This window comes from Petromyzon marinus, chromosome 18, assembly GCF_048934315.1.
Source record: "Petromyzon marinus isolate PM22_M1 ecotype Great Lakes invasive population chromosome 18, UKy_Petmar_22M1.pri1.0, whole genome shotgun sequence".
In the NCBI taxonomy this organism is placed as follows: domain Eukaryota; kingdom Metazoa; phylum Chordata; class Hyperoartia; order Petromyzontiformes; family Petromyzontidae; genus Petromyzon; species Petromyzon marinus.
The window spans coordinates 14306130-14333488 of record NC_133684.1 but is presented as its reverse complement, the minus strand read 5'-3'; the positions used below and the strand labels follow the sequence as shown (position 1 = coordinate 14333488).

At 46.8% G+C, this 27359-nt stretch overlaps 1 protein-coding gene across 3 annotated transcripts in view; it reads left to right on the top strand.

Moving 5' to 3' along the window:
* LOC116943693 (tyrosine-protein kinase Tec-like) overlaps positions 1-27359 on the top strand; it is a 74854-nt gene that overhangs the window by 775 nt on the left and 46720 nt on the right. Inside the window, exons 1-2 of one of the 3 annotated variants that reach the window (XM_032956782.2) lie at positions 5621-6029; positions 13004-13108. In XM_032956782.2, the coding sequence (XP_032812673.2) occupies positions 5823-6029; positions 13004-13108 (312 nt within the window). In that variant the 5' untranslated portion in view covers positions 5621-5822. Of the gene's footprint in view, positions 1-5620; positions 6030-13003; positions 13109-24848; positions 26053-27359 lie in introns of those variants that run through there. The other 2 variants (XM_032956783.2, XM_076067898.1) reach the window with 2 other exon arrangements.

The following is a 27359-nucleotide window of genomic DNA, read 5'->3' as shown; positions in this document are numbered from 1 at the left end:
AATATGGCAGCACAAGTTGAATCGATGCCTGTACAAACATCAGTCATGGCTTCGATAGATTGTGATCAGCCAATTGTGGAAGATGAATACGAAGTCTCTGATAATACTCACGAAATAAGGCGTAAAACAACCAACAACATTCTGAACGAAGCACATTAATTAAAAGCTGAACAGTTTGCATGGTTCTACCCCTTCCAAAATGAATCAATGGACTCAAAAGAAGTAAAAGCTGTCAGAATCACTCAATTGGACTAATTTCAATTCAGAATTATGCGTAGTGATACACAATTTCAACGAAACTACTACCTCTTCTATCAGTGTTCGAGTATTATAGCATCCAATCTAACATCTAATCTTCTGAAAAGAAGGTTCAAGGACAAGAAGCTAGAGTAGAAGATCTTGACCTCTACCTTAACCTTCGAGGATCAGCTGCATATTGGCAAACAGTGCTGAATGAATTGATCAGACAAATAAGTTCAATAGGACCACCAACATCCTTCGCGACATTCAGTTGCAATAATTTGAATTGCCTTGATATGCGCAAGTCACTCTTAATAGCTGATGAAAGACCCGATGAAGATCCAAATGAACTCAGTATATATGCCACACAACGATTGATCTAACATTATGCTGTCATAGTCACTCGACGCTTCATTATTCGATTGAATGCACTTATGTAATTCTTGACAAATAATCATGAAGTGTTTAATGGTCGATTGAAGGATTACTGCTGGCGAATCGAGTTCCGAAATCGTGCAAGTCCACATCTACACATGCTGGTGTGGATAGACGATCATCCCTCATTCAATATACCTGATGGAATCAAACAAATTGATCTAGTGTGCACAGCTAAAAACTCTGACGGGAGTTCTGAGCTATAAGAGCTCGTTAAAAAGTGTCAGCTTCACCATCATACTAACCATAGCCTTAAACTATTTTTAAAAACAATCAAACAATAGTCCTTGTGAAAAATTCATTGTTAAAATAAAGACTACAAATAATACAATTAAACTCCTTAAATTTTTTTTTTAAACAACGGTTTTATTGAAAAGTGCACTGAAAAGTAAAACAAAAATTCAGCCGTCACCAGCTGATCAGAATATTTTTCGACATTTGTAGCTAAAACAAAACCGTGGGGCGCTCGTCTAATATCACTTATCTTCAACAATGACTAAGAATTGATAAAGAAAGTTATCAACAAATGTTACTCAATAGCATAACAAATTAAGCAACCATTGGAAAGATGTTCTGAATCGAACCAAACATTAAACTAATTATCAATGGTACAGTATATTTTTTCAAGTAGTGGTATCCCAAACTTTCGCAGCTGCTTAAATTCCCCTTTTCACGCCATCAATATGTAAACTCCCCCCCTCACCGGTCTGCACATGTTCACCCCCTCTACACCGTTCACCATGCTAAGTCCGCCAATTGAATGCTAATTTTTATGCTAATTCCTTTGTCAAGGCACCTTAATTCCTCTCACACAAGCTTAAAGGTCGCGGTCTGAGCTTGGCTGTGTTCACTCCAGCGCTGTCCTCGAGACAGTCTGGTCCCTTCACCTGATGAAGGCCACTTGTGTTGTGGCCGAAACGTCGTGATTTTTTTTTACCTACGTGACTTTACCGAATAGAACGAAAGTATGGATCCTTGCAGTCACGAAAGCTTCAAATCTAGAATATCACATTTCTAATAACAATGCCATGATGGTACGTAGTTGGTTGACATGGCTTGATGTGTTAGTAGCACTTTTGGAATCATCTAACCTATTCCATGCTAAAATTATAGTATTTAGGTTGTGAAGAGTTCGAACAAACTATAATACGAAATAGCTTCTAGTGTGCCTTTGTAAACTAAAGTCTCACAATATGACGGAAGTGCTATCTGATTTCAAAATACAAAGGTAAGGTCCTAGGCAATGTAGAATATGCATGATATGGAATATCACCTATTAATAATAAAAAGCCTAGTATGAAATTATAACAGAAAGTTCACCATTCTGCAAATCTTGAGCAATCTTTACTTATCAAAAGTGAAAACTTAACATAAGTAATAAGTATTTGGAGCAATTGAAACGCACATGTCAACTTGATTATGATAGGGAAATAAAAACATGCATAAATAATAGATAAAATAATTACAATTACAAAGACTTGACAAATACCTTCGAAATAATTTGTTACAAAGTTACTACGCTTTTATTATATGTTGGGATAACCAAAGAAAATGTTTATTATCTATATTTCGCAATTATATCTACATGTCATTTATGTACTTATTTTCCCTTCGACTAATATACTCTCACCAAGAATAGAAGTTGCCATAGGAAGGTGAAATTTGTTTTATGGGTTTTGGTATACTTTTCATCACTTTGCGGTCAACTGTTCTTAAAAAAAGCAGTTCAACGCGGATACGAGTAGAAAGAGCTAGCAATACGGAATTTGTAATTATACTCAAAACACTTGCAAATGTTCTACACTTCATGAAAACTTAAATTACATAATTATCAACATTTTCCCTTCTACTGCTAATGATTGACAATAATTTTGACATGCATTGTATCACACAAATAAACTTTTATTAAACTTAAACATTTTAAAGAAACTCATGCATACAAATATTAAAGGAGCGCCCCACGGTTTTATGATTAAGTTACAAATGTCGAATAATATTCTGATCAGCTGGTGACGGCTGAAAACAAATAGTTTTCACTTTTCAGTGCAATTAAAATTAAACCGTTGTTTAATTTTAAATACAACTTTTTTTAAAGGAGTTTATGTTTTGTGTGCAAGGTGTGGTTCGTGCTGAAGCTTTATAATTTGTGCAGCTTCTCCCGGGCGGGATTGTATCAGCTCTCGGTTGGCCAAGATTGGGTTTCAATAAAACTCCAAGCAACCACCACAGCCAGGAGAGATAGTCATCGGCATAGCTTATCAGGCTCTTTCCAAAAAAAACGTTTATTTTTTTAAACTGTAAAAAAACTACGTATATACATCATTGTATAGATAGTACTCTTTGTTTTTTTCGGTAAAGTCACGTAGGTAGAAATAAAATAAACAAAATTCTACCTTTGTGACTTTACCGAAAGCACCAAGAGTATGGATTCCTGCAGTCACGAAAGCTTCAAATCAAGAAGAACAAGATTGTATAGTGTATTAGAAAGTACATATTGTGCAATTGCGTACATATATACAAATCATGAATTTATTTATGAACACTAACTTGCAAACAATATAGAGAAGGCTAACGTTTCAAGTAATACCTCTTTCTCTAGAGCAGAGCATCGGGTGAGCGCAGAGAGGCAGTGGAGACGCGTCCACACACTGCACAACTGCATTACACTGCACAATGCACCCACTGCGACACACTGCACGAAATGTGGCACACTGCACACACTGTGGCACACCACGTTGGCACACTGTGGCACACACTGTGACACACTGCACACACTGTGGCACACTGCACACACTGTGACACACTGTGTGCAGTGTGCACACACTGTGACACACTGCACACACTGTGGCACACTGCACACTGTGACACACTGCACGTTGGCACACTACACGTTGGCACACTACACGTTGGCACACTGCACACACTGTGGCACACCACGTTGGCACACTGTGGCACACACTGTGGCACACTGCACACACTGTGACACACTGCACGTTGGCACACTACACGTTGGCACACTGCACACACTGTGACACTGCACGTTGGCACACTACACGTTGGCACACTGCACGTTGGCACACTGCACCACACTGACACACTGTGTGCAGTGTGCACACACTGTGGCACACTGCACACACTGTGGCACACCACGTTGGCACACTGTGGCACACACTGTGACACACTGCACAAACTGCAGCACACTGTACACACTGTGACACACTGCACGTTGGCACACTACACGTTGGCACACTGCACGTTGGCACACTGCACACACACTCACACACTGTGCGCAGCGTGCACACACTGTGGCACACTGCGTCACACTGCACTGAATGCACACACTTCATCACAATGCACACACTGCGGACCCAGTGCAGCATTTTTCCTTCAACTAAACATTTGTGAGATGCATTTGAGGGGAACAAATCTGGGTAATGATGAAGTGTGGTGACAGCCTTCAGGGTCATTGATCTCAACTGACTTCAGTGCTCTTAACCCTGGCCTTGACTATTGGCCTCGTGAGCTTTGGCCTATGAAGTGCAGTCTCGAATCATATCACGTACTCTGCCGATTACAGCAGAATCAATAATTAAACAAACTAGAATATTAATGCTGTCATGTAATTATCAAACCAGCAATCACCCCGAAAAACATGTTTCAAAGCACTGCGTATCTGAATTGTGAACAGCTAGGTATTTACCACTGTCATGATTTGAGTTCGGTGTTTCATATTTCGTGAATAATATAACATTTAGAATAATAAAACGAACGTGAACGATCGCGATTATAGTGAATCTTATGTCACCGCCATATCACATCAACCAGAGTTATAACTATTGGGGTGTTTTGATTTAAAGCTTTCGTGACTGCAGTAATTCATATTCTTAGTTTTTTCGGTAAAGTCATGTTGAAGGGAAACAACAAAATAATAAGATATATATAAAAAATTCTATATAAAAAATTCTCACGACGTTTCGACCATAACTCAAACGACCGTTTGAGTTATGGTCGAAACATCGTGAGAATTTTTTATTGTTTTATATATATTTTATTATTTTGTTGTTTCCCTTCAACGTGACTTTACCGAAAAAACTAAGAATATGAATATTGGGGTGTTGTAGTACTTTTTGTTCTAAGCATTGGTATAAAAGGGATTATTTGGCAATGTCAAAATTCATAAAGGGGTAAGAAAAACAGATCAATAAAAATGCGTTTTTTTATCTCGGCACAATTCATTTTATTCAACACGACCTACAACTTTATTTTACAAAGTGAATGTATTTAATAATTGTAATCAATTATCGTTCAGACCTTCTGGAAAGTTCCAACACGCACGCGATATAATAACATTGGTAATCTTGCAGGGGTTAAAAACCGCCGACGTTAGCCGTAGCCGGGAATCGAATGCGGGTTGTCCAGCTTCGTAGGGCAGGCCGCTAACCTCTGCACCACTGCTCCAATTCTAAAACCGGCTCGGCGGCTCACATGTCAAGCGCTTGGGGCTCCAGGCTACCCAGTGTGCGAAAGTGCGTGTGCCTGGACCCGGCGTGCGTGTGCCGGGACCTGGCGTGCGTGTGCCGGGACCCGGCGTGCGTGTGTTGGGACCCGGCGTGGGTGTGCCGGGACCCGGCGTGCGTGTGTTGGGACCCGGCGTGGGTGTGCCGGGCCCCTGCGTGCGTGTGCCGGGACCCGGCGTGCATGTGCCGGGACCCGGCGTGGGTGTGCCGGGACCTGGCGTGCGTGTGTTGGGACCCGGCGTGGGTGTGCCGGGACCCGGCGTGCATGTGCCGGGACCCGGCGCGTATGTTTCCAGTGTGAGATCGCAACGTCGGGCACTTGGCGGGCTGCGGTACTTCCGCGAGCGCTTTATCAGAGCTCTTGCAGGCTGTCTCCACCCACGGCCATTTCTCATAGCAAGCAAAACAACCACAGGGACCAGTTAGGGGGTGGGGTGGGGGGGAAACGAGGGGCGCACGAGGTTAGAAAGGGACCACCAAGATAATTGTAGCGATCACTACACCGCACTCATATTCGGCACGCAATTTCGTTGCTCTGAAGTTGGGAATATATTCCGGGATAGTTGAAAACGCTGACCTGACCTTACACTTCACAACCACGCCTCTTGACACGACTTCCCATGGTGAGTTATGTATTCACCAAATGCGTCGTGGAGTGCCAGTTCTGAGCATCCTCTGAAATTCGTGAGACGGAGCAGCGCGGACTGTCTTCTCTCCGAGATCCTCCTCAAGAGGTCCCAGCAGAAAAAGAAGCTCTCCCCCCTCAACTACAAAGAGCGACTGTTCGTCCTCAACAAATCTTCTCTTTGCTACTATGAGTGCAACCCCACGAGCCAGGTAAGCAAGTCGTTGCTGCATGTAGCTCCTGTTCGAACCATGGGGAACGCCGGCCTGATGTCTTTCAACAATGGATCGGTGTTATGGATTGCCACCGATTGGCATCTGTGTTCGGGTGGCAGAAATTGATTTGTAGCGAGATCTGGTACCGGTATTGCTATGTGGAACTTTATTAGAGTAAGACTGTACAGTTTTAAAAGTACACCTGGGCTGAATTACAAACATGTCCGTGCTTGGTCTGTGGAAAAGGGGAAGTTAGTGTAACTATAAGGATAAAGTCATGGTGACTATGTCAACGTTCCAGTACCTCTTGGTTGTCAATACAACAGTTACCATTGATACATGTTTTCGTGGCTACACAATGAGCAACTTTAAAAGGTTGGTACTTCGATTCCTCGGGCTTATCAGCTTTGCAAGATCATTGTGACAAAAACGTACGCACAATGGCTCTTTTAAGACCATGTCAAATGATTGCAGCACTGATCCTGAATTAGAAAATTTCCTACAATCATGAAACAATCTCAGTGGACTAAACGTAAACAATAATATTGTGAGCGCAGCTCGATGTTACGAGTGTACGTGTGTATTGAGCGGGTTGTATTCCACACTGAAGCCTGGCGAACAGAAAATCGACTTCGGTGGGAGAGCGAGTTGCTCACCATCGGAGGGTCTCGAGTTCAAATGCTGGTTGGTGATTGACCCAGCCCATCATCCCTCCGGGGGTCGATAATAAAAAAAAGAAGTAACGACTTTGTGGGAAAGTCGACAGTGGTTGTCCTATGGAGAGACTCACTCCTGCCACAGGAATTTGGAATGTCCACTGCTGGCTCGAGGCTGGAAACAGGTGGCAAGCACTTGCCTCTGCTCATTTCAGCAGAACATTTTGACAACTGTGGTGTTCACAGTCGGCTATTTGGTAATGCCGTTCTAACTCAGGAATGGGCACGGCGTTATTAAAATAGTGATGCCCATGGTACTGCCCCATGCAGTGAGGCCTACCTGGCATCACAGAAGGCTTTAGCTATGACAATAACTCTGGTAGTCATTTGTACTTCAAAAATGATTGCTGTAGCATTTAATTCCTATTCAAACCATCACCTACTCTGCTTCTCCATTGCTCTATGTAGTGTATAAAACACTATGTAGTGTATACAATACTCTATGTATTGTATTATTCTCTTTGTATACAATATTATAAGTACAATACCCTATATATTGCATGCACTACTCAAAATACAATAAAATATGTATTGTCTACTCTAAATACAATACTCGATGTATTGTCTACTATACTCTATGTATTGTATACAATTTTGTATGTATTGTATACAATACTCTAAATACAATACTCTATTGTATACTATATTCGAAGTACAATACTCTATGTATTGTATAATATACTCTAAATACAATACTCGATGTATTGTATACTCTAAATACAATGCTCTATGTATTATATACAATACTAGTTGTTTGGGGGTGCCTGTGGCGCCTCACAAAAGCATCTCGCCGTATGGATACAAATCGCGTACGTCATGGGATCCATGTTGGGACTTAAGATATTGAGGTTGATGAACTGCTGATGGGGATTCTGTGGATTTCTCTGGTAGATGCGAATGTCCCGCTCGAACGGCGGCTCGTCATCCTCATTGACGGAGACCATCGCGACTTTGTTGATGTTGGTTCGTTGTATTGTCGTTGATCCGACTGACGATGACGTCTCAGCACCATGCTGACCAATGGAATTTCTTCTCCCGCTTTAAGTGCACGGTCAACTTCTCGTGCTTCGACTTCGCGCATCAACTGGTAGCTGTTGGCGAATCTGTTGTGCCGGCGGAAAAAGCAATCAATTTCATCCAGAATAGGTTGACGACACTGAGCATTCGCGGTGTGCTGTTTACGGATCTCCATTGCTTGCGTGCTGTCAAGCACGTGCAGCTGCGCGTACTACGGTGCTTGATTGTCAAGCTGCTGCAGGTGAGATATGCGGTGATATGTCTGGCCGTGGACCTTGAAGACATATGGGCCTCGTCCTGGCAAATCGACGATCCTCGCTCCCATCGACACGAAGGAAACTGCGCTATTATAGGATGGTACGTGATCGCGGAAGTTAGCGTGGGTCAGTCAGCAATGCGTGGAGAAACGCAGAATATTCCAGCTCAACTCCATTGATGTCCTTTTGCTTTGGCAACTTTAATTTGCCCTTATGGCAGCACGAAGTGAATTTCCGATCAACAGGGTGTTCTGAGATGACGTTTCTCGAGCCGCAGAACTGGCAGATGATGTTCATTGGACTGCAATTGTGCGCCTCTACTCGAGTGTTGTCGAAATTTATGGCTTCATTGCAGAACGCTTGTCTCTGATGCTCTGTAACTAAGTGCTGACTCTGAATGACCGCTGCATGCCGCGACTGGGATTTCTCAGCAGTTTGTCGATTGATGTAACATTTCGATTTGAAGCTGTCGTGACTGCAAGGATTCATCTAATTTGGTTCTTTCGGTAAAGTCACGTAGAATGACAATAAAATAATAAAATAACAATAAAATTCTCACGACGTTTCGGCCACAACGACGGCTGCTTGCGGCCGTCGTTGTGGCCGAAACGGCCGCTTGCGTTGTGGCCGAAAAGTCGTGAGAATTTTATTGTGTTATTTTATTATTTTATTCTCATTCTACGTGACTTTACCGAAAGAACCAAGGAAGATGATGTAACATTGTTGAGATTGACAATGTGCTGCACGAATTGTCTCGAGTGACTCCTGATTTTGCTTGGCCAACCATCTTTGCTTTCGTTCATTAGCCTTTCGATGTTTTTTTGCGAGGGGATCTTCGTCCTCGTCCATAATTTGTTACTGGAAGTGAAAAAATATTTAAAGAACATTATGAAGGCAATTAGAGAGAGAAGAATGGGCCGCCTCTCCTTGGCCTCTCCTCCCTCTTCTCTCTCGCAAGCGTTTATCCTATGCATCATACAAAGATAGATAAAGTAGTGCGCTTACCAACGTAATCGAACGTCTGTCCCTGCGACTTGTTGATTGTGATAGCGAATGCGGGGAGAATGGGAAATTTTCGTCGTCACAAAATAAATTCCAACGTCGTGTCGGTGGGGGCTAAGTCGATTCTGGCAATCGATTCTGGTAATCAACACAGAATCGCCTCGTTCTGCAGATCGATTCCAATGTAATCGAACGTCTGTCCGTGCGCCTCCATCGTTCAAATCTACGTGTCCCCTGCATAAAAACGACGGGAAGGGCAGCGTTCATCACACATAAAGCTAGGCGTTTATATGTCACGTGATGCACTTCAACCAATCCGTGCCGCGTTAGTCACAATGCCAATTGCAGACCTGGGTGTTTATATGTAAGGATTCTAAACACAATACTCAATACAGCATTGACAAAGTGGAGGATGGCCTGGGGTCGGCAACCGAAATAACAAGCGGAGACATTTCTTATAACAAGAGGAGACATTTCTTATAACAAGAGGAGACATTTCCTATAACAAGCGGAGACATTTTTATAACAAGAGGAGACATTTCTTTCAACAAGAGGAGACATTTCTTATAACAAGAGGAGACATTTCCTATAACAAGAGGAGACATTCCTATAACAAGAGGAGACATTTCTTATAACAAGAGGAGACATTTCCTATAACACGCGGAGACATTTTTATAACAAGAGGAGACATTTCTTTCAACAAGAGGAGACATTTCTTATAACAAGAGGAGACACATCTTACAACAAGAGGAGACATTTCTTATAACAATAGGAGACATTTCATATAACAAGAGGAGACATTCCTATAACAAGAGGAGACATTTATTATAACAAGAGGAGACATTCTTATAACAAGAGTAGACATTTCTTATAACAAGAGGAGACATTTCTTTCAACAAGAGGAGACATTTCTTATAACAAGAGGAGACATCTTACAACAAGAGGAGACATTTCTTATAACAAGAGGAGACATTTCCTATAACAAGAGGAGACATTTCTTATAACAATAGGAGACATTTCATATAACAAGAGGAGACATTCCTATAACAAGAGGAGACATTTATTATAACAAGAGGAGACATTCTTATAACAAGAGTAGACATTTCTTATAACAAGAGGAGACATTTCTTTCAACAAGAGGAGACATTTCTTATAACAAGAGGAGACATCTTACAACAAGAGGAGACATTTCTTATAACAAGAGGAGACATTTCCTATAACAAGAGGAGACATTTATTATAACAAGAGGAGACATTTATTATAACAAGAGGAAACATTCCTATAACAAGAGGAGACATTCTTATAACAAGAGCAGACATTTCTTATGACAAGAGGAGACATTTCTTATAACAAGAGGAGACATTCTTATAACAAGAGGAGACACATCTTACAAGAAGAGGAGACATTTCTTATAACAAGAGGAGACATTTACTATAACAAGAGGAGACATTTCTTATAACAAGAGGAGACATTTCCTATAACAAGAGGAGACATTCTTATAACAAGAGGAGACATTTCTTATCACAAGATGAGACATTTCTTATAACAAGAGGAGACATTTCTTATAACAAGAGGAGACATTTCTTATCACAAGATGAGACATTTCCTATAACAAGAGGAGACAGGAAAATTGAGTTTTCAGGTCTATACGTTGTACAGCCGTTTCAATAGGGGCAAAGAAAATCTATTTTTTAATGTTTCTCCCTTGTGATGGCACTTGGTAGGATGAACGTTGAGATTTATAAGGGCACGGGGTGACCAATAAGGTCTGAATTTGCCTGTAATTAGGTAGGCACTGATTAGGGGTTGACAGGTATGCCTGAGTCAGTACTTAAAGAGCCTCAGGTTGCCGACCCCTGGGTGGATGAGGGGAAGGCGGTGCACATATGCCACATCTGTCCCTCCATTTAAAACAAATGATCGGGTTTTTTGTTCGTAAGATGAACACACTGACAGAGCACATGGAAGGTTACTGTGTACACAGTACAAAGGCACAGGTTCGCCAGATGTCACACAACAGCACACACTACAATGTTTGTGGAAAACCTATTATTACATTTCTGAACTCGCCATACTCATGAGTGTAGTGTGGATAAAACGAATACTTTATCAACATAGTGCATAACATAATGTGTTTAGATACTTATTATGTTCGTATGCATGTACAGTGAGGGAAAAAGGTATTTGATCCCCTGCTGATTTTGTACGTTTGCCCACTGACAAAGAAATGATCAGTCTATAATTTTAATGGTAGGTTTATTTGAACAGTGAGAGACAGAATAACAACAACAAAATCCAGAAAAACGTATGTCAAAAATATTATAAATTGATTTGCATTTTAATGAGGGAAATAAGTATTTGACCCCCTCTCAATCAGAAAGATTTCTGGCTCCCTGGTGTCTTTTATACAGGTAATGAGCTGAGATTAGGAGCACACTCTTAAAGGGAGTGCTCCTAATCTCAGCTTGTTACCTGTATAAAAGATACCTGTCCACAGAAGCAATCAATCAATAAGATTCCAAACTTTCCACCATGGCCAAGACCAAAGAGCTCTCCAAGGATGTCAGGGACAAGATTGTAGACCTACACAAGGCTGGAATGGGCTACAAGACCATTGCCAAGCAGCTTGGTGAGAAGGTGACAACAGTTGGTGTGATTATTCGCAATTGGAAGAAACACAAAAGAACTGTCAATCTCCCTCGGCCTGGGGCTCCATGCAAGATCTCACCTCGTGGAGTTGCAATGATCATGAGAACGGTGAGGAATCAGTCCAGAACTACACGGGAGGATCTTGTCAATGATCTCAAGGCAGCTGGGACCATAGTCACCAATAAAACAATTGGTAACACACTACGCTGTGAAGGACTGAAATCCTGCAGCGCCGGCAAGGTCCCCCTGCTCAAGAAAGCACATACATGCCCGTCTGAAGTTTGCCAATGAACATCTGAATGATTCAGAGGACAACTGGGTGAAAGTGGTGTGGTCAGATGAGACCAAAATGGAGCTCTTTGGAATCAACTCAACTCGCCGTGTTTGGAGGAGGAGGAATGCTGCCTATGACCCCAAGAACACCATCCCCACCGTCAAACATGGAGGTGGAAACATTATGCTTTGGGGATGTTTTTCTGCTAAGGGGACAGGACAACTTCACCGCATCAAAGGGACGATGGACGGGGCCATGTACCGTTAAATATTGGGTGAGAACCTCCTTCCCTCAGCCAGGGCATTGAAAATGGGTCGTGGATGGGTATTCCAGCATGACAATAACCAAAAACACACGGCCAAGGCAACAAAGGAGTGGCTCAAGAAGAAGCACATTAAGGTCCTGGAATGGCCTAGCCAGTCTCCAGACCTTAATTCCATAGAAAATCTGTGGAGGGAGCTGAAGGTTCTAGCTGCCAAACGTCAGCCTCGAAACCTTAATGACTTGGAGAAGATCTGCAAAGAGGAATGGGACAAAATCCGTCCTGAGATGTGTGCAAACTTGGTGGCCAACTACAAGTAACGTCTGACCTCTGTGATTGCCATCAAGGGTTTTGCCACCAAGTACTAAGTCATGTTTTGCAGAGGGGTCAAATACTTATTTCCCTCATTAAAATTCAAATCAATTTATAACATTTTTGACATGCGTTTTTCTGGATTTTTTTGTTATTATTCTGTGTCTCACTGTTCAAATAAACCTACCATTAAAATTATAGACTGATCATTTCTTTGTCAGTGGGCAAACGTACAAAATCAGCAGGGGATCAAATACTTTTTTCCCTCACTGTATATGTATGTTGAACTTCTTTCGCACCATACGTAGCCAACCGTGCTAACCGGAGGTGCTAATATTCCCTGCAGAGACGTTGCTGATTATTTTGTGCTCTGTATAATGAATGCCTTTTTGCTAAGCTTCTGGATTTCTTGAGCCATCACTACGCAGGTGACTGTATAATAATATAATTGACGTCAAACCATCCTCTCCCTCGTTCCGCAGAAAATCGGAAGCCGGAAGGGATGCATTCTGCTGTCCCGCATCCGCTGCGTGGACCGTGTGCTGACCACCCCCTACACCAGCCCAGAGAAGCGCTTCCCCTTCCAAGTGAGGAGCCCCTTCACATCAAACACAAGGGCCCAACACACAAGCACCCACAAGAGGCCATCACAGACACCTGCCTTGACTTGACAGACACACCACCATTAAACAACGGCAGTAGAAATCCCTCAAGGGATGTGACTGCTCGATTTGTGCTTTGATATTTGCATTGTCTTTGTGCTGTTTGTCTTTTGGCGTTCTCTGGTCGAACACCGGTGAGACAAGGCCATTCAGGACACAGTATCTCTGGTGTAGGCCAATCAGTTTCAAGGACAATTCATGCACTATTATCAGAGCTTGTTTGTTTGCATGTTTTACCACAGACATGTGTGGTTAATGCAGACTGAATGCCTTGTGATGGTTGTCTAGTTGGTGTTTAGACATTGTAACACCTCCCGTATTCCTGCTGGAAAGGGGTAAAGCATATTATATGTATTTGTAATCATCTTGATACTGATAAATAGGGTCCCATAGATATAATCCTCAATGTTATAAGAGAACAGGGTTGTTAAAATCGTATATATTTTTCCATTCCCGGTAACCAAATGAAAAAAAGAAAATAACTGGTTCATCTTTAAATCGAAATAAAACAGCTGATTGTTACCAGGTTTCTGCAGATATAGAAATGTCCAGAGCAATAAAAAACATCCTTACCTTTTTAACTAAGACACTAAGGTGCACAGCATGAAAGAATAGACCAAAAAATACCCTCTTCTGGAGTCCCCTCCAGAGGAAGCCCTTCCACCATTCAACTCAGATACGAGGGTGGTTTGGGCCTTCACCCGTGCATAGCGGTGCCTTTATGACTCCAATTCCAGTGGGAAGTCACGGGTTCATGACTTTCACAACTGGTATTCGATTTTTTTCACACTTTTACCGATTTACCGGTTGTCTGCAACAGCTCTGTATGAGTTGTTCCAGACGATGCCTCTCACCGTCTTTCTGTCCACATTTCCTGTAAATATTTGGCAGCAAACAGCTTAGATTAGTTCCACGAACCGCCCCTCCTTCGGACTGTCAACCCTTACATTTGTAGAGGAGTATTGTGAGTAACCAATGAGGGGGCGAACAGAAGGAGGTGCTAACGAGTTGACAGTCAAGGATGACGTAACGTCACGGGTTACGTAAGGGGCTTCGGAGAGCACCTTCTTGAATAAGGGCGGGGCTGAGCTGGGGGGAGTAGCCGCCCAAGGGGTTCTTAAGGGGGACCCCGTGATGAAGGCGGGGTCGTCGTGGGGAGCCAGGGTAAGGACCGGCCAGAGTGAGTGTCTCTCTCCTCATCGGGGAGTGGTGTTGGCTGAACCCCCACTCCGGGCAGACGAGTGAGAGAGCCTAAGGGATAGCCGGAGTGCAAGAGTAGGGTAGAGGACCAGAGTCTCTCTGCTCGTCGCGGAAAGGTGTTGGCTGATGCCCCGTCCCGGGCAGACGAGTGAGAGAGCCCAGGGATAGCCGAGGGTAGGGTCCAAATAGTATAAGTGTTCGGGGAAGGACCGAGATAGAGTGCACCTACACTGGTGTGAGTGTAGGATGTCGAGTGTGAGAGTGGTTTAATAAATGGCAACAGCCCTTACCAACACTTACTTCACCTGAAATGGTACTTTCTTCAAACAAAATGAAGGTACACCCATGGTTCCCCCTTATCTCCAGTCATAGCGAATGTTTTCATAGAGAAATTTGAAAATGATGCAATCCAGACATCCACCGTACATCCTTCCTTGTGGAAGAGATATGTGGATGACACTTTCGTCATTTGGCCACATGGCCTGCCAGCATTGAACCAATTCCTCAACCACATCAATTCCATACACCCATCCATCAAATTCACCATGGAAGTGGAGAAGGATGGTAAGCTAACATTCCTGGATGTTTTGTTTGAGAAGAAGCCTGATGGCTCTTTGGGACATTCTGTCTAAGGAAAGCCACCCACACAGATTCCTATCTGAAACCTGAATCCCACCACCATCCAGCACAGAAGAATTCCCTCATCAAAACCCTGCACCATAGGGCCCACTACATTTCTGACCAACACCACCTAACAAGTGAACTGGAATACGTACACCAGTTCCTCAAGATGAATGGATACTCAGACCGTACTATCCGCAAAGCTGTTTCTCCAACCATGGAGAAACAACCCCCTGAGATGTCGATCAAAACCATCACATTACCATACATAGCAGGCATTACCAAAAAGATTGCCAAAATCTTAAACAAACAAGATCCAGGTCCGATTCAGTACAGTACACAAAATCCGTGATCTAATCCCATCTGTGAAGGATGTCATTCCTGATTTGCAATACCCTGGAGTCTACAAACTAAGTTGCATCTGTGGCGATTGTTACATTGAGGAAACGAAACGTCATATGTCTGACCGTATCCCCGAGCATAAGTCAGATCTGAAACACGGCAGAACTAATTCCTCCACCGTTGCTGATCATTGCTATAATGCTGCGGGCTCTCATGATATTGTTTTCTCCGAGACCAAGGTGCTCTGCAAGTCGTCTGGCTACCATCAAAGATTTGTTCATGAAGCCATCCAGATATATAAACATAGACATAACTTCAACCAAGATGATGGATACAAATTGAGCAATCATTGAGAAGATGTTATTAACCAAGTAAAATTTAACTGTTCATAGTTGTTCCATCTTATTTACCGGGTACTAGTCTATTTTACCAAGTTAATTGCATCCTCAGCATTTATCAGTACGGCTATTTTGCTGTGGGCGCCATCATCTATCTTGGCAGCAATCATGTTGCTTCTTTTGCTCTCAGCATCCCTGCAGAGCTCGTCCTTCCTCTCCCCATTCGCCCCCTCCCTTTCCCCCCACCCTCCCCCTCTCTGACTTATTTAACTGCCCTAACTCTGGCATCTCTCCCACTTCAGTAAAAAATATTGCTGTGGTTGTCACACCTGATGATTGCTTGTGTTGCAATCGAAACGTCGTGATTTTATTTATTTTATTTTTTCACCTACGTGACTTTACCGAAAGAACCAAAGAATATGGATCCTTGCAGTCACGAAAACTTCAAATCTAGAATGAAGCCCTGAAAGTATTCCTTGTCTCCGCATAGTTCTACTGCACAACACATTGTATCCACATGTCCAGCCGAGAACACAGACACTGCCCTGCTAACCCCGTGCTCCTCCTGTGTATCTGTGAAAAAAGATCTTCATAGCTCATCGGATCCCTCATCCAGTCTAAATAATATTGCGATGAGCGTCAACACGTGTATTCAATTTAGAAAAGGCAACTTTAAGACCTTGGGAAATGGGATGATGCGAGGGGATTCCAGAGTTGAGCAGTGCGAGTGACGAAGCAGAGATGGGTTGTGGTCTACAGTGTGGTGAATCGGTGAGTTAGTGGGTGAGTCGGTGAGTTGGTGGGTTTAGTTGGTGGGTGAGTCTGAACGTTGGTCGGTGAGTAGATGAGTTGGTGGGTTAGTTGGTAGGTGAGTCGGTGAGTTTATATGAGTTGGTGAATTGGTGGGTTAGTTGATGGGTGAGTCGGTGAGTTGGTGGGTTAGTTGGTAGGTGAGTCGGTGAGTTGATATATGAGTTGGTGAATTGATGGGGTAGTTAGTAGATGAGTTGGTGAGTTAGTGTGCGAGTTGGTGAGTCGGCGGGTTTAGTTGGTGGGTGAGTGAGTTGTTGTGACCTACAGTATGGTAGCTGGCCGCTGTAGATGAGACGAAACAGTCTGTTCATGAGAAAAGTCACCGGCATGATAGTAGTAATAAAAGAGTGATAAGGTGACTGACCGCAAGTAAGTGGTTGGCATGCGTTAGTGCTGGTTGGGACTCAGGCGAAAACGTTTGTGGGAGGATCAGGTGTGGCGGTCGAAGATTCCAGGATTCACCTTTCAGTTCATATGAAGAGTCTCGGCACCATACGCCGACCAAAATATGTCGTTTGATCACCACGTGAAAAATATAGTCAGGTCCTGCAATTTTCATATCAGGGCTCTACGACACTTTCAACCACTATTGAGTCGTGATGTAGCCAACACGGTGACGTGTAGCATAGTATCGATGAGACTCCATTATTGCAACTCGCTACTCTATGAGACGTCTGGCAAAATCATTACCAAGCTGCAGCGTGTACAGAATTCTCTGGCACGTGTCGTGACGGGTACTGCAATATCCGACCATGTCCGCACAGTGCTCGCCAAGCTGCCTTGGCTTCCGGTTGCCGGACAAATACATTATAAGGTCGCACTTATTACACACAAAGCGCTTGCCACAAATGAACCACAATACCTTGCTGATCTCGTCAAGGAGCATACACCGTCACGTGAACTCTGATCATCCTCTCAGTGGCTTTTGGCTGGCTATCGAATAAAGACGGTCACTGCATCATGCGCTTTCCAACGCGCTTCTGTGGCCGTCTGGAACGCTCTTCCTTCCGATATTAGGAAGCCAGTGGAGCTATGCACTTTTAAATCATCCAGATTAAAAACTAATTTCTTTAAAACTGCTTTTTGTGTTTAATTTGTTGTCCTTCCCCTGCACCACCAATTAGCACGGTTGGCTATGGATGGCGTGAAAGAAGTTCGACATACATACCAATTGGCCGAGACGAATATAAACATTCTGTGACCCATCGCAATGCGCAATGCTCAAGACACCCATCTCTTATTATAATTTGATTCTTATTTATATGGTACTGTAGACGGATTTTATTTATTTCAGTGTATTTACTACTTTACTTTTGTATTAACATTAATATAATGGAGTTGAATCCGTTATATTGAAATTTCGTATATCGAATATTCGCAAATGGAGGTGAGTGCTGCAGTGGAATCTGAACTCAGAAGTCTGTGGAACACATTTACATGCCAGAAAATCAAATCCAAGTTCACAGGACTGTATACACATTCAAACCATTGTTTTAATCAGCGCAGCAATCTCGTGGGAGGGACTGGTCATTGAGTACACCCACACACATGGCAGTACATTTAATGGTTTTAATTTTAACAATCTCCACCACAGAGGCATGGTCAGGTGTGAGGAGTGATTAAGCACTTATTGAGAAATCTCTAGACTTCTGTAGATTTCTCCATGCGATAGGCTACTGAATTTGTGTACAACGGTTGTAGCCAGTGTCAAAGAATGAAATGTGCTTTCCTGGAAACAAGTGTAGTGGATTAACACGCGCATACAGGGTGGATGGTAAAGACGCGCGAGTTATGGACAGTGGGGTCATGTCGGGCTGGGCAGGTGTGGCAACGGAACGGTGAGAGAGAAACGGCCCAATTAAGTTGATATGCGATATATGGCTGTGATTGGCCGGGTGTTGTTGTCAGGAGCAGAGTGGCACCTAAGTGTGTGGAGATGGGGGGTGATAGGGACAGGTGCGAGGGACACGAGGCGTCGTGGGCACACCGCTTAATTGGTAGTTGATGGGAACGGGGATACGGGAGAGCAGAGTTGTTGTTGTCGCTGGGACTAGAACGGAGCAGGTCGGGGAGAGACGGAGAGAAGACATAAGAGACAGAACAGGCTAGCAGTGGAGTAGAGACAAGGAGAGACAAGATAGAGACAAGGAGAGACAGGGAGAGATACAGATTGGGACAGAGACGGAGTGAGACAGGCAGAGCGAGAGAGAGAGTGACGGAGTGGGACAGAGACAGAGTGAGACAGAGGCAGAGCGAGAGAGACTTTTGACTTTAAACCACTTTTATTGCCGCCAGCAGAAAAAGCACGGGAGGCGATTTCGATATGAAATACACAGTCATCAGCAAACAAATGAAAATAAACGTTACAAATCCACGCGCTGTGGCGCTAAAGAGCACCGCGCACAACATGAAAGAAAAGTCACGTGGTTGTCGTGGTCATTCGCGCACGCCACGTTGACGAGCGAGTACTTCAGAAGGTGAACATGAGGGTGCCGTCCACGCTAGTCCAGAGGGTTTTTCCGGCTCCCCAGCGTTCGAAGAAGACGTGCACATCACCGACATATGTGTGGTATGCATGCTCCAGCCAGAGCCGCGCCTTGAGCAGGCCCCTGAACACTGGAAGCAGCACAGAGCAGCCGTCAGTGTCACCTTCCAGCATTTTTTTCATCATTCTGTACACTGCCATCTTCGCCTGAGCACAGGCGAAGTTGGCGAGGTCATAGCGTTTGTTAGCCAGGTAAGGCACCCCATATACGAAGCTGCTGTTGTAGAAGGGTAACCCAGTTTCCTGAAGATGCCCCACAAAAGGCGGGACATTGGTTTGAGCTGCTGGCAGTGTAAGTACTGGTGGGGCAGATCCTCCCTGGCACCGCAGGAAATGCACAAGTCTGTTACCCCTGGCGAGATTCGGCTGAGCCACACGGCCGATGGCAACGTGCAGTGTGCCAACCTCCACTGGTGGTCACCGCAGCGTTTGGCTACGGGAGACTTGTAGATTTGTTTCCTCTGAGGAGTGGCCACAATGAGGGGAGAGAAATGGTCTCCATTTTCTGTCTGGTAGGTCGGCCAGGTCCCGGGAATGCAGCGCCTTTACACAGCACGTGTGGAGCGCTGTGTTTGGGGCACTCTTGAGGGGCACGTTCCTGCAGCCTCAGAGCTTCAGTAGCTTGCCGGAGTCGCTGCGGCTGGGGGGCTGCGCGCAGGAGAAGCACAACTCTGGGAAAGAGGAGGAGGGGGGTGGCGGGCTGCCACCATCCCCCGGTGTCTCCAGCTTCAGGCGCAGCTCCTTCATGGCATGGAGCACGTCCCGTAGCAGCTTCTCCCCAGCGAGCATGGAGCGGAGCCCTGCAGTGTTGGCGATCTCAGCTGCAGTCTTCCACTTGGGCTGGTGGGCCTGCACGAGGTGGAAGACTGTCCGCAGCCCTGCTGATGTGAGGCGTTGAGCCAGGGTCTGTTCTCCTCTGATTCCCTGGAAAAGGCCGTTGCAGAACAAGGGCTCGTTCAGGAACTGCGCGAGGTCGTAGGGTGCGCGCGTTCTGCTCCACTCGAAGCTCCGCCACGCGTCCAAGAGGCTCTGGTGATAACCTAGCAACCTCGTGTAGTCGACCAGGCTCAGGTCCATGAGGAAGAGCTCTTTTCCGTACCCCAGGCACCCCCCTGCATTCCTCAGCAGGGCGAGGGCCGGCGACTTCCAGGGTAACTCCTCCCGGTCGTACAGCAGCCTCCTGACTGCCATGAGCCTGAAACTCATGACCCTGGCGGCGATGTCCACCAGACCTTGGCCGCCCTCGGCCACCGGCAGGCAGAGAACGCTCAGCGTGAGCCAGTGCTTTCCATGCCAGACGAAGTGCGCGAGTGAGCAGTTGACTCTGGTGAGTAGCCAAACAGGAGGCTGGAGGGCCTTGGTCTTGTGCCACAGCACGGATGCAGCCAGGGTGTTAGCGATGAGCACTCGGCCCCTGAATGACATCTGCGGAGCGAGGCATGCCCATGTCAGTAATTTAGCCTCGATTGTGTCGGCCAGCTCGGTCCAGTTGTTCAGAACGACGTGTGGTTTCCCCAGGTAAACCCCCAGGTACTTGACTCCGTCATCCCGCCAAACCACTCCTCTTGGGAGGAGCACATAGCGAACGCTGCCTCGCGACCCCAAACACAGGGCCTCGCACTTGGGCCAGTTGACCCTGGCGGAGGAGGCCCTCTCGTACACTGAAACCGCCTGGCAGAGCACGGAGGCATCATGCGCGTCATTGAGGACGATGCATATGTCGTATGCATAAGCCGAAGCTTGATGACCGCGTTCTCAGGTCCCGGGACTTTGAGACCAGTCAGATTTCGTCTCAGGTGGCGTAGCAGTGGCTCAATGGACAGGGTGTACAGCAGCCTCGAGAGGGGGCATCCCTGTCTGACCCCCCTCGTCACAGGGAAAGGGGCGCCGAGTCGCTGGTTTATCTTCAAGAGGCTGGATGTGCCAGTGTACAGGAGCCTAACGTGCGAGATGAAGGCCTGGCCGAAGCCGAGCGACGTTAGGAGTTTATCCAAGTACTCGTGGCTCACCCTGTCAAAGGCCTTCTCCTGATCTAAGAAGAGGAGGCCTAAGTCCATGTTGTGCGCTTCTGCAAGGGAGATTATGTCTCTGACCGTACCGATGTTGTCATATATGCACCGTCCGGGGATGCAATACGACTGTTCCGGCGGGATCAGCTGACCCAGCACTGTCTTGAGATGGTTTGCCAGCACCTTGGAGAAAATTTTGTAGTCAGCGCACAAGAGGGAGACGGGTTGCCAGTTCACGACGAGGCGCAGGTCCCCCTTCTTGGGTAGCAGGGAGACAACCGCTCTCCTGCAGCTCTGTGGGAGTTCCCCCTTCTGCAGGCTCTCCGTCAACAATTGTAGTAGTGGAGGGCCAAGCTCATCCCAGAAGGTCGCATAAAACTCAACCGGCAGGCCGTCAATCCCCGGGGTTTTACCAGCTGCGAGCCCTTTCACAGCGGTGTGGAGCTCCTGCAGGGTGACAGGGCTGTCCAGACGATCCCGCTCGGGGACTCCTAAGGTAGGGCCCCCGTCCAGTAGCTCCCAGACAGCCTCGTCGTGTATGGTTTCAGCGGCTAAAAGTTGTGAGTAGAAATCCCTGGCGGTCTCGGCGATCTCGCTGTCAGATATTGCTGTTTGTCCTTCTGGAGTTCGCAAACTGGAAATTTTCGTGGTGTTGGCCGCTGCTTTGTTTAACCGGAATAAAAACTTAGAGGGAGAGTCCATCTGCGACAGGTGTTACATCTTTTTGCACACAAAAGCACGATGTGCCTGCTCGTCCATGATGGACCTGAAAAGCCGCTGCTTCTCCAGTAGCGTCTCACGCTGCTGTGTGCCATGGGATGAGCTTATTTCTGCCTCAAGTGCCAGCAGCTCATTTTGCAGTTGGCACGCCACCTCGTTCTTGGCGGCGGCGTGCTGGCTCATCTAGTGACAGAGAACCCTGACCTGCGCCTTTGTGTTGTCCCACCACAGCTGGTGGGAGCTGAAGCTGCCTTTGGTAGGCAGCCACTGAGCCCAAAAGGCTTTGAAGGTTTCTCTGAAGTCGGTGTCATCAAGCAGCTGTACGTTGAGTCTCCAGTAGGCGCTGTGCTGCTCCGCTCTGGGAATTTGCAGCAGCACAGAGACCAGGTGGTGATCGGAGAAACCGGAGGGTACGATTTTACTGTCCCCGAGCAGGTTAACGCTGCTGGCGTTGACGTACAGTCGGTTGAGCCTGGCAAGGCTTATTCTACCTTTACAGCCGCAGCGGCACCAAGAGTACTGCTGCTGGGCTGGATGCTGTAGTCGCCACACGTCACACAGATCCAGTCTCCGCACGAGTTCGGTTAGCGGCCATGCGGATTCAGGGTGAGGTTCGGCAGTGTTGCGGTCGAGAGCTGGGTCGAGGGTGCAGTTAAAGGCTCCTCCCACGATGGTGAGCACGTCGTCTACGTCGTCTGTCGCAAGTGCGTCCCGCAGCGCGCCGGAAAAGAGCTTCCTCTCGGGGGCCTTGCTCGGCGCGTACACGTTATAGCACCTGAGGCAGGATTTATTCAGGGCGAATTCGACAGAAATCAAGTGACTTTTGACGATTTCTTTGAAGGAGACATTCTCTGGTGCAAACCGCGAACTGAGCACAATTGCCACACCGGCGAGGTTGTCCTCGGCATGGCTTAAGAAGGCCCAGCCGCCTAGGAAAGGCTGGCGTTGAGCCTCCAGAGTAGCGTCGAGGTGAGTTTCCTGGAGGAGAGTCACATCTGCTTTGTGTTCCCTGACAAAGCGGCAGATCTGGTCCCACCTCTTGTCACTGCGAGCGCTGTTACAGTTCAGACTAGCAACCTTAATAGCTGAAGCCATCATGTAGTTGTGTGGTGGTGGTGGTAGTGTGAACAGTAGTTGCGGGGGGCTGGGTTACTTCTGGGCAGAAGTAAGCTCCTTCTTTGCCTTGCGCTTGAACGCTTTCAGGCAGTAGCATTCCTAAGTTGAGAAACCAAACCTGTCGCTGTTGCGGCAAATTTGTTGGGATGCTTTGAGGAAAGCGGTGAGGTCAGGGAAAGTGGCCCCGACCCTAACTTGACGCTTCCTGAAAGTTTTCCCGAGGAAGCTGTGGATGTCTCCAGGTGTGTAATTGCACTCGCTGTTGACTTGTGAGTAGCTGCGCTCACTCACGTTGTCTTCTCCTTCGGTCCCCGACACCTCGTCGTCCGAGTCCTCTAGTTCATCAAACTGTGACTCGCCAGAAACCTCGTTTGCCGTTGGTGATGGCAGGGCCTCATTGGGAAGAGTGTCGCTGTCCTCTGGTAGTGGAGGGTCTTTTGCTCTCCCCTCGGGTGAGGTGAGCCGGCCTTCGTCGCCTTCCTGCAGTGTGGCGCCGTTAGGCGCCACACCGGCTGGTGGTTCCTCTTGCTCTGAGGATGCTGAGGCAGCGTGCGGCGGTGGGAGTGTTGGTGGTCCTTGTCCCACCGTGTTGTCCTCAGATGGGTCGCCATCGAGCATGTCTTCATGCTCATTCCCCGCAACGCCGTCTAGGACGGCGCTCGCTGGGGGGCGTTGCTCGTCCTGCTCTGTGACTTTTGGGTAGGGCTCGTGATCGGCAGTGGCCGCGCGCTTAGGGTTAGGGGCCGCATGGCCTCCTCCGCCATGGCCGGGCTTCACCCTGCGTTTGCGCGAGGTGACGAGGGTGAAGCCCTCGTCATCTTCGTCGTCGGTGGGCGGCTTTGTGCGACCGGTCGCCGAGTCAGCATCCTGCTTCTGCAGCAGCTGGCACTCGTGCCGTGGTGGCTGCTGCTGAGGTTGCGGTGGCTGCGGCTGCTGCTGAGGCTGCCGTGGCTGCTGCTGCTGAGGCTGCGGTGTCTGCGATTGCTGCTGCGGCTGCTGCTGCGCAAGCTGCGGTGGCTGCTGCTGCGCAAGCTGCGGTGGCTGCTGCTGCTTCTGCCGGCGCTGCTGAGGCTGTGGGGTTGCTGCTGTTGCTGCTGCTGGCGCTGCGTGATGTTTGTTGCAGGCTGCACGTTTTTTCCTTTTGGTTTGCCCATGCAGTTTGCACGGGCATGGCCGAAGCCACCACACACGTAGCAACGCGGCCTCACGGCGGACGCGTACATGGTGTAAGCGTAGCCGTCCGTCGTGTACTTAAAGTTCACGTTTAGTTCCGTGTTGTTGGCATTTAAAATCATAAAAGTTTGTCGCTGAAACGACAAGATGTGCGCCAGTTCTGGGTCCCGTGTGCGCCAGGGTAACATAATTATTCGGGACACAACTTTGCCAAACCGTTCAAGATTTCGTTGTAGGTCGGCAGTTTTGAGGAAAGGTGGGGCGTTGGAGATGAGCACTTTTTGCGCGGGGGAGGAGAGAGGTGTGCATTGCACAAATATCTCCCCCCTGAAGGTGAGGCCCGCGGCGATGACGCGCGCCACCATCTCTGCGTTGGCGAGAAGGAGCACATAGCCGCGGTTCATGGGAGCCACGGCGATGACGTTCCGCTTCCCCACACACTGTCCAGCGGCGACTATCACATCGTCCCCTTTTATCTCAGGTGGCGGGAAGCAGAACAGTCCATGTGGGGCGGTTTGAGAGATATGATCCTCCGGCATAGCGTGGCGTGGCATTGCAAATCAATAAATAAAATATATAAATAACTGAACTTCGTTAGCTGCACGAATGAAAGGAGAGAACAAGACAAGAAGAGATGGGTGGAACATAAGAGTGGAGTGGGGGGGTGCAGGGTGGCGGCAGGAGAGAGAGGGGGGGCCGTGAGCAGGTGTTGTCACGAGCGTCCCGTGGCGTGATGGGTGCTGTGGGGGCAGGGAAGCAGCAGAGAGAGGGGGGAAGAGAGCAGAGAGGAGGGGAGTGAGAAAGAGGAGGGGAGTGAGAAAGAGGGGCGATTTTAATGTTTGCAGTAAAGCAGAAGAATAGGAAGGATGTAACAGAGGTGGGAGGAAAGGTAGTGGGTGCAGGGCTGTGAGTAGGCCGCAGGCTTGCCAAGTAAACGAGTGTGATGAGAGGAAAAAGAGATGCAGAAGTGAGAGACAGCACGACCCTGTCTTGTTGGAGGCACTCACAGAGGTGGAGGGGAGAAGAGCACTCGAAGGTGCTCGCAGATTTAAAGAGGTTGCTGGAAAGTGCAAAAAACGAACGTCTGGCGAGGCAAGGATGCATACGTAAAACTAGGCCCTCACTGGCAGGTAATGTAATCGCTAGGAGCACGACGGGTAGACGCACCCTCTTCCCAGCATACAGAGAGAGAGAGAGATGGGGAGAGACAGTGACAGGGAGAGAGAGACGACGCGGAGAGACAGGGAGAGAGGGAAGGGAGCGCGGCGAGCAGAGAAATGATGAAGCCACAGGCGTAATGTGGAGAGTTTGTAATAAAAGTGGTGTCGGAGAAAAGGAGAAGTTGTCCGTGTGAAGTCGACCACTACACAAGTGATGACGTGTGATCAAGACTGGTATTTATAAATCTCGCTGCCAACTCGTGGCTCTCGGCTTTAAGAACAGGTTGTGAGTCGCACTGCAGAGAGTTCTACCATGAGCTGAGCGCCAGGTGAAATCCTGGGGAGAGCAGATGGCTGGATGGCCTAGTTCAGGAGTCGGCAGCCAAAATAACATAAGAGAATTAGGTAAAAAAAACAACTCAATATTTCAAGAGCTGCAATGCACTATGTGGTGAATACGAGACGGTGGTCCTCAATAAATTACGTCACGACGCAGTCCTTAAAGAGCCACATGCGACTCCAGAGCTGTAGGTTGATTTTGTTGAACCCTTGTGATGGGACTTTGTAGGATGAACGTTGAGATTTATAAGGGACACAGGGTGACCAATAAGGTTGAATTGGTCTGTAATTATTGTAGGGCACTGATAAGGGTTTGACAGGTATACATTTTCTTGTTGTGGTTTTCACACGTGATGATGATTATTTGTGATGCAGTCGAAACGTGAGAATTTTATTGTTTTATATTTTTATTATTTTGTTTCCCTTCTACGTGACTTTACCGAAAGAACCAAGAATATGAATCCCTGCAGTCACGAACGCTTTTAAATCAAAGGTATGAGGTTGCCGAACCCTAGCCTAGTTGGTAATCACACTCACCATTACACCAGTTTGCCATAATTTCAATTTTGTTCAATTTACATTGGACCATTGGTTTGGTTTCTGCTGCCACAAAATATGTTGGCAGTGAATTTCCAAATTGCGCGACTGTATTTGATACAATTTTAATGTTCGAGACCCGTGTACACCATTTGCAAAAGTGGTTCAATACGTGCTCGTTTTGATTGTGCAAGCTGTCTCCCCGCTTAAACAGGCGTTGTGGCAGAACTAATGTGCGTTGCTTGTTCTACGCCAGCAGTGGAAATCAGACACGCTTTTGGAAGGGGTTCTTCTCTTTATAGGATGACCACGATTAACTTCCCACCAAGCATTACTGATTGTGTTGACTCTGGCATAAGGTTGGAGTGACCTGACGTTACACCAGGATTTGAACTTCTGATTGGGAAGCAAAGCACTCTACCACGGGGCCAAGCACTTTACCACAGGGTCAAGCACTCTACCACAGGGTAAAGCACTCTACCACGGGGTCAAGCACTCTACCACAGGGTCAAGCACTCTATCACGGGGTCAAGCGCTCTACCACGGGGTCAAGCACTCTACCACGGGGTCAAACACTCTACCACAGGGTCAAGCACTCTACCACGGGGTCAAGCACTCTACCACGGGGTCAAACACTCTACCACAGGGTCAAGCACTCTACCACGGGGTCAAGCACTCTACCACTGGGTCAATCACTCTACCACAGGGTCAAGCACTCTATTACAGGGTCAGGCACTCTACCACAGTGTCAAGCGCTCTACCACAGTGTCAAGCGCTCTACCACAGGGTCAAACGCTCTAGCATAGGGTCAAGCACTCTACCACAGGGTCAAGTGGAGAGATGCGGTGCAAAGGGGAAATCTGTAGAGTAGCCCCACAGAGAGAGTAGAGAATCATAGCACATTGACAGTGTGCCTCCATCGGACGCCACTTGACTAAAATTGCTATCTTAAAACGTTTATTCACCACGAATAAAACGTGAGCCTCTTTTAGCTACTGGGATAAATGTGGAAACCAAGTTTGTAAGATGGAATTGTGCTGTCGGATGAGTGGCTGCGTCCTTTCACTGGAAAAACCACCTCTGCGGTACAAAATTCTACTCACCTGGTATCGACAATCAAGGGTATTTCCCTGTCCCCAGACGACCTGCTTGTCAGTTTTGATGTAGTTTCCTTATTCACTAAGGTTCCTGTACCTGACACCATTGCAATCATTGAAGACTTGGTTCATCAAGGACTAAACACTGAGGTACCCCCCCTGGTGA